The sequence below is a fragment of the Zea mays genome, chromosome 4 (assembly GCF_902167145.1).
Source record: "Zea mays cultivar B73 chromosome 4, Zm-B73-REFERENCE-NAM-5.0, whole genome shotgun sequence".
Taxonomy (NCBI): Eukaryota; Viridiplantae; Streptophyta; class Magnoliopsida; order Poales; family Poaceae; genus Zea; species Zea mays.
The window spans coordinates 196531203-196539752 of record NC_050099.1 but is presented as its reverse complement, the minus strand read 5'-3'; the positions used below and the strand labels follow the sequence as shown (position 1 = coordinate 196539752).

General features: G+C 47.6%; 1 protein-coding gene across 1 annotated transcript; it reads right to left on the bottom strand.

Moving 5' to 3' along the window:
* Positions 1-4653: 4653 nt before the first annotated feature.
* LOC103654382 (Protein SMAX1-LIKE 3) lies at positions 4654-8090 on the bottom strand. Its single transcript, XM_008681226.4, has 3 exons — positions 6620-8090; positions 6316-6505; positions 4654-6029 (listed from the first exon to the last, which is right to left on the bottom strand). Exons 1-3 carry the CDS (start codon positions 7843-7845, stop codon positions 4929-4931), a joined length of 2517 nt encoding a protein of 838 aa, XP_008679448.1. The 5' UTR covers positions 7846-8090; the 3' UTR covers positions 4654-4928.
* Positions 8091-8550: the final 460 nt, after the last annotated feature.

Genomic DNA, 8550 nt, shown 5'->3' with positions numbered 1-8550 from the left:
AGAAAACCCGCTACAGTTTATAGGAAGCTCCAATGCAGGAATCCCTTGCATGACCGCCATCGCAGCAAAATCATCCCGAGGGCCTCCCTACACTGACCACTCCCCTACTGCCCTTGCCCCTTTCGGGTAAGGTAGTCCTCCACTAGCTTTCCTAATTAATCCGCCAAGGGCGTCCCATTATACCCTTGTGGTAGCACTGTTTTCCCGGGTGGTCGCTCCATGTTCCAATTAACATAATGATCTTATCATGAACGATAAATAACAACGGATAACAAAAGTATAATCATGAGTAATGTATCTTTCATACCCAAAACCACATAAAGCACTAGCAAGTACTACCCAAAAAGTTCAGTGGTAACAAGGTATAAAGATAATCAAACTAGGGTAACCTATTGGGTCCCATCAAAATTAACCTATGCAGATCATTATGATTAATCAGAACATGGCTGGGTAAAAAGAAGTGATCAAGGGCACAACTTGCCTGGGACTTGAGATTCCAGGTACCAGGATGATCTTCAGGTGACACGTGTCCTCACGCTAGTCGTAGCATTACAAACAAACAGTGTATAGGCAAAATTAACATTACACCAAACATAAGGATAAACTGTATAATTATGATCTACGCGTGCTATGAGATCGCGGGATCGAGAACTACTAAGATCGGAGTCGTGATCATCAAGTTATGATGCGATTAAATGATTAACACTAGGTTTTCTTTTTTATAATTTCAGAGGAAAGATAACCAAAAATAGTGATTAATTCAACTTTAATCTAAATTATAAATTGACTATAGATCATATTTTTGTAGATTATAATGATAAGAAACTTAACGAGACTAACCAACGTAAGTTAAATAAAGATCTAATTATAAAAGAATGAGACATGATATAATAAATGTTGTTGTTGCATAGTAATTATTTATACGAAACTAACGCAACTCGAACGGTTCAATTCGGAGTAAAAATGGAGAAGTTATGAATTTCCTAAGGTTTTATGTGCTTGGCATCAGATTAATTAAGAAATAAATTTTAATGTGACTTTCATGTCAAAACAGAGACACTATGTGATAAACAATAATATTATAGAATTATAGGAATTGGAATTAACTAATTTGGACATCATATGAAATTTCTATGATTTAAACACATTCTAGCATTTATTTTTGCATTAAATATCATTTTCTAATTCCATTTATCTGAGATCTTAGCTTCCTGGACTGGGCACACTAATACAGAGAAGTGCAGGGGTCCCGGGGTAAAATTACCTAGACTCAGAAAACAACCACAAGGGACTGCGGGTTATTTCCTAAATTCTAGGAGGGTTCTTACGCAAAACGCCCAGGGCGAAGGGGTACAGGCCAAATCTGGCCGTCCGATCGGACATCAGGGGCCCAGATTAGATCCCAACCCCAAATGAGTCCGCACGCCCTGCTACCCGTCGGATCAAGGATCCACGACCCACAGTATGATCGCACGCGGATCCCATCAGAGCCCCAGGATGTTGATCTAACGGTTACTAACTTCGAATCCCGCCCAAAACACCCGACCGTTCGATCTTATATCAACGGTCCAAATCTACCAGCCCCCAGATCTAATCTTAACCGCACCTTTACCATCCAAGGGCCAAGCGCCCTCTTCCCCCTCCTCCAGCCATTGCCAGCGGCAATGTCCAGGACCGCGGCCGAGCTTGGCCGGAGCTGGCCCAATCCGACCCCCAGGCGCGCCCAAACACCGATTCGACGAATGCTTCGCAAGGCAGTAATGACGGCGAACATGGCCAAGGGCATCTTACCGGCAAAGACGTCGCAGAGGAGTCGGGCTACGGCGCGAGCAGGTTCTACGACGGGGCAGCAGGTGTGGTGAGGAATTCCGGTGGCCACAAGGTCCCTCGCCGCCCACCGACTACACTGAGAACTTCGAGGCCCGCCGTCAATCCTCGTAGTGCAATAGCCAAGCCCCAAACATCGGCGTGGTTCTGAAATACCTGCGGCGGCGAGATAGCCCTCCACACGGCGAAGCTATATGACGGCGTCTATGGTATTCGTACTGCGGATAAGGGAGGGGTCCACGGCCACGAGCTTTATACACGGTTTAAGAGTCCGTTGGCGAGGAATCCGGAAGGCTCATGCGCTTGGTGGCGACATTCACGGCCACAAGTTCGCCATAATCCGGTGGGAGAAGATGGTTCCGATAAGGGGGACCCACGGGCAGTGAGGCCACGCAAAGGGTTGGAACGTGAAGCTTAGCAGAGGGACCCACGGGCAGTGGCAGTGGCGAGCCCAGGTGCATCGTGCCCAAGTTGTTCGTGCGGCGGGGGTGTGACTGGTGACGTGGGCCCACATGGCGGCTAGGGTTTGGCGCAAGCGCGCGCACGGGTGGAGAACTGGGCTGCGGGAGTAAGGGGAATGGGCCGGGGAGAAGAAGTTGGTCCACAACGCCAAGTGAAGCCTTTTTTTTCTTTATTTCATTTTCTTCCTCTTCTCTTTTAAATTTAAATCTCAAATTTGAATTCAAATAGTGTTGTGAACTTGTACCCAAATTAATGTACAAAATAAACATACTAGTATCGTAGTTATTTATTTATGTATAGCTTTTATTTTGTTTTGTATAGTATTTATTATTTCTAATTTTCCCCAATTTGCACTTTTGGGATTAAATCCAATTCTCTTCTCATTATTATATTTCCATGTTATTCCTTTTATATTGTCACAAAATGCACACCAAATAAAGTCCAGCATGATGCATAATTTAGTGGCATATATTTTATATTTATTTGTTTTCATGTGATGTTCTCATGAAATGATAAATATGGACAACACACATATATACAAAGGAATGTCATTTCTCCTTTTAGGTTATCCTCCACAAATTATAAGTTGGGTATTACACACGTACAACGATACAAGGTTCGCATTCGGTTTACCTTCTAAAACCGGGTGTGACAACAGCATGGGGACGCAGCGGGACGAGCATCAGCTGACGCAGTGGGTTGGGCGCACGTCACTGCTCATGGGCGGCTGGGCTCGCGGGCAGCGATGACATAGGCGCGCGGCAATGCGGGGGAGAGTGAGAGCGGCGGCGGCGCAGGCTCCTATAAATGAAAATGAGGAAAGAAACAGCGGACAAGCATGTGAGGAAGAAAGAATGAAGCCCTACATATCCTAATTTTTTGTTGTCTAACCTCGGCCGCCAAAAATAAGCTCTTTAGTTCGATGGCTGACCGACAGCCACCAAAAAGCGCTATTACAGTTGTTGACACGTAGCCGCCAAAATTAGGGTTGTAACTTTCGGTGGCTATATATTAACCGCCGAAAATTACTATGACCACTGAAAGTTTCCATTTTTCTTGTAGTGAAACAATGATATCCTTGGCCGAACTAGTAACATCTGTGTACCTAATTTGGTCTCCATGATAGTACCAAGGAATAAGAAAGCGTCATCGGCATCACGTAATTGGATTGTTAAAGCTGGACAGCTATCATTAGGTTACCAGTAACATATACACCATTTATGTATTATTATTGAAATAATAGTCAAGTTGGTGATGTTTTGTGGCAAGCACTTGCATAGTAGAATGCCATATAAAAACGTTTCGAGTTTTGTTCTCTCTAGGATAGCTCCAGTAAGATGTTAGACGTATCATTCCATAGTATAATAATGCCACGGATACACTGATGTAAAGGTCTATTTTTTTTTCTCATTCCACCTTGTGGGGAGCAGAACATCGCAGCATTTGTGACTGGTGGTTGCAATGCATGTTTCCACAAACCACATCGACATTAAACTACTCTCTCCATACGTATAAGACATCATCAATGTTCCACGCACTAGTGACCTAACAAAAAAATGCTAATTATATGTCTCTATCATATGATTAAAGTTAGGGATGTAATCGAATTCGAATTCGAATACGGATAGCTTCGGATACGAATACGGATGTTCTCGAATACAAATACGGATAGATGTGTGTCGGATACGGAACTAGTCGGACACGGATATCGTCGGTAACGATTTTTTGTCCGATACAGTGTAAGACATCATTCCACACATATTATGGTTGTAATTATTTATCCACTCCTTGAGCCTAAACATTTTTAGCATTATAAGTAAAATTTCATGAACTTTAGTTAGAGTGATTTCACGTGTAACTTACGTAACAATTGAAAGTGAAAAGAAAGAAATACTACTAGCTTAATGTGGATTTTATGGTCCAGATATTTTTGAGGATTATATGTGGACATATGTTATGCCTCCATAAAATTTCATGAATTTCTGAGGTTATTTGTGTATTGTTAATTTCTTTCTTATTAACAAAATGTACACTGCTATCCGGTAAGATATCCGAATATTCGATAAGATATATCCAGTAAAATATCAGTATATTCGATATTCGACGGATATCAGACATATTGTATTTGAATCCGATATCCGAATAGAATATATGTATTCATTATCAAAAAAAGTCCGGATATCCGAAAATTCCATTCGTACTGGTGTTCACCATCTTCGAATCTGGATTCGGACGGATATTTTCCGAACCATATTACATCCCTAATTAAAGTGTTATTGTTGCTAATAAATTGTAGTAAATTAATCCAACATGCATGGTCTCCAGACCCAGTTATAATACCTGACAAATTTTACAGCAAGAAAATAAAAAGGCAGTGATTATTATAGTCAAATAAAAGAGAGTATTGTATATGGCAATCAGTTTTCAATGAACACCGTCCCTTTCTTCCCTAACTCCTGATTTCCACAAATAAGTTTGTTGCTGATCACATATAATTAACTATACATAACACAAATTACCAATAAATATAAGGATCAGCTACAGATCTAGGACAAATAAAGGACAAATACAAAGAAAAACAACTAATAACTAAGAATTCTAGGCTAACTTGAAGATGCAAATGAAGCAATAATACAATGTCATGAGTGCTCCATTAATTGGAAGAAGAACACGCCATCCACAATATTAACGATCCTCGCATTATCTGAAACACTCTCTTCATAGTTCCCTTCACAATCCTCGGCACATGCATTCAAATCCAAGGTAAAACCAGATGACTCCATCCCATTCTCCATGTTCATGTCATTTCCTTCCTTTCCATCCTTCTCGATGACCCTTTGCTTGAGCCGAGGGGAGGAAGCGTTAGACATTGAACGGAGTGCTTCACAATTCAGTACTATGATGGTATCCCCCAGACTGATCTCGTCGCCGTTGCAACCCCTAATTCTTCCATTTGTGATCGCATTCCTGATGCCGATCTCTGACTCGTAGTCCAGTTGCTCAACACCGTCGATCATTATCACCCGATGAGGGTTTTCGAGTATTGCATCATACAATCTCTGAACGTAGCTACGCCCAGTGTCCAGTGATCTTTGCCTCTTCAACGTGATCTCGCCGGAGCTGGAATCGGAGTGGACGTGGGTGAACTCGGATAGTGAGATGGCGGTGAACTTGCTGTAGGAACCGAAGACGAGCCTTGCGAGCTCCTTAGACACGGCTTTCTTGCCATCATTGCCCGCTCCTTGGAAGAGCAGCCATGTCACTGCACTTGGCTTCTCTTGGCAGCACCATCTCCTCCTCTTTCTTGTCATGCCCGAGCGGCACTGGAGCACGACACTTGCGATCTCTGTAACCACATCCTTGTGACGTGGAGCTCGGTTCTCAAGCGCGTTGGAGAGGATCTTGAGATTCTCAGCGGTGAGCTCCGTGAATTTTGGCGACTCGGCTGCAGGGGCACCTTCGGATGAGTTGGACACGGAGTAAGATTTTTCTGGACTAGTCGGCCTTGGAAGCAGTTGTTGACGATCAGAGGACCTGGCAAATGGATCGCCACGTCCATAGTTTGGGCACGGTTGCATCAGCTTGAATTGCCATGGTTCGGAGCTCATCATCAAGCTGGGGGCAAAGGAGCCGGAGATTGAAGAAGCGTCTGGAGAGTTAGTAGCCTGTGGGGAGAAGCTCAGTGTGATCTCCGACGTGTGGTAAGCTGCTCCATTAGAGTTGGGGTCCCAATCTTGCATCTGCGCGGAAGAAAATTGGTAGTTTTAGAAACAAAAGTATTGCTATATGGAGTATTTTGAAGTTTGAACTGTGCAAAATCTGAAGACAGGAGGTGGGGTATCAACAATAAAGGATCTTTCAGACATGCATCTTACTTAGGAAGAAATGGCTGAATTATTGTTAATTTGCTAAGTTGGTTAAGCATGTATGAGGTGTCTTTAATTATCTTAATATAGCCCCTCTTGCTAAGTTGTTTAAACTTGTTTTTGCTGGATTGAGCGGTTTGAGCCCAGGAATGTAGTGTACCTGAAAACTGGTGCTGCGGCTCGCCAGTCTGGTCGTATCTTGAACTTGGTAGCCCTGAAGCCATGGCGGCACATTTGGAGTTGTCGCCGCCACCTTGGCGCAGGACAAAGTGATGAGCTCACTGTCGCCGGTTGCTGCAGTGCCGTTAGCGAAGGGCCAAGGCCTTGTTGCTCTAGCTTGTTCGGCGTCACTAGACGATCGAGGAACAAAGAACCATCCGGCATTTACAGACGTCAATCATCTTATCGTCACCGTTAATTATTGCAAACTCACTGTTAATATATAATCGATCTAAACACCGTACCTGTTGCACCTGAGGCTCAGCGCGAGGCCGCCGTCCGGCACGACGATGGGGTGCAGCTCCCAGACAGCCTCAAGAGATGGCTGCCCTGCTCTGGACTTCAAATAAGCCTGGTTGTTCCCAAACCCTAGCAACCAGAACCTGTCCAGGCCTCTGCCGCCGCCTCCGGCAGCAGCGGACACCAAGCTGCCCACTTCCATGACGGCGTGCTCGACGGGGCAGTAGCAGCCCTGGCCGTGATCACGGCCGCCACTGCCGCTGCTCCTCCTTCTCGTCTCTGACACGGCGGCCCAGGCCTCGGCGGCGTACGCGAGGTCCTCGAGGACGAGCACGACGCCCTTCCCGGCGGCGCAGCCCTGGCGGACGAGCGCGCGCAGGTCGGCGGCCTTGGCCTCCACCTCCTCCCTCGGCATCCGCTGGAAGGACGCGGCCGAGAGGGGCACGAACTGGACGTTCTTGAGCCGCTCGTGCCGCTGCTGCAGCTCCCCTTTGCTCACCCTGTTCATCACCGCCTTCACCACCACCTCCGCGGTGGCCGCGCTCTCGCCAACGACCACCACGCTCCGCTTGCTTCCGCTCGCCATGCAGTCGAGCACGCGCATGGCGTCGCCGGAAGCTGCTCCGCCTGGAGAGATCGCCGCGTGGGCGCGGCTGGTGGGTGGTATCGTCGTGTTCTGCTGCTGATGCTCCGGTGAAGACGACGCCGAGACGGCCTTCTCGACGTTGGCCTTGACCTGGGAGCTGGAGAAGCCGGCCTCGCGCATGACGCGGCTCACGCTGGGGTCGTCGAGGATGGAGATGATGAGCTGGTCGATGTCGACCTTGCCGGCGAGCACCGGCTGTGGCGGTTGTCCCTGTGCTCCATCCACGGAGCCCCGGCGCTGGTGCGCCTGCGCGCGCTTGAACGCGGCGACGAGCGCGTTGGACAGCACGGGCGCGTGCTGCTGCCCGGCGTGGTGATGGGGGTGGAACATAGAGGCGGCGGCGGTGGGGAGGCGGTTAAGCGCCACGTTGAAACAGAGCTCCAGGGCCTTGCACTGCAGCGGGTGGGAGTGGGAGCGGAGGCAGGCGGCGCGGAGGAGCCCCGCCGCCGAGAGCATGGCGCTGGCCACGTGGAGCGGGGTCACCTGCGCGTGGCCGCGCCGCCGGGCCAGGGCCACGGCCTGCCGCACCACGGCCGCCGCCTCCGCGGCCAGCGCCTGCTGCACCGCGCAGCCGCCGGCTCGCATCCTGCGCTTGCTTGCTGCTGCAGGGTTTGGCGAGATGTACGCCCTCTGCAACGATTGCGATTTGGGAGCAACGTGCAGCAGCAGGTGCCTGGCTGGACTGGATCCCTCTTGCTTGCTACTACCTGTGATGTGAACCCTTTTTAGTAGTCAGAGGTGTGTGGAGTGAATGTTAGTGCACACCAACACCTGTAGTAATATTATACTGCTCACATTTTAGCCACACATATTGCTGACACATATATGGCATCAATGACAAACACCAAAATGTCTTTTGTACCGACCCTCAACAAAGAAGCCCCCCGTGAGCCCCTTTACCAGTTCCTTTGCCGAGTGTATTAGAAGGCACTCGACAAAGGCTTCGTATTTGCCGAGTGCCAGCTGGACTAGCTCTCGGCAGCGTGAGCACCAGTGGGCCCCTTTGCCAGTTCCTTTGTCGAGTGCATTAGGTGGCACTCAACGTCGAGTGCATTAGGTGGCACTCAACAAAGGTTGCTTGTTTGCCGAGGGTCTCAGCCACATCACTTGGCAAAGAAGCTTTATCGGGGTTCAGGTGTGCCTTCTTTGCCGAGTGCAGTTGTCATGACACTCAGCAAAGTAACTCTTTGTCGAGTGTTGCACTCGATTAGCAAAGTTACCAAAATACCCATTTTTTATTTGTTTTTGCTATTCCATCCAAACAAACAAAAGATGTATCACATAATCATC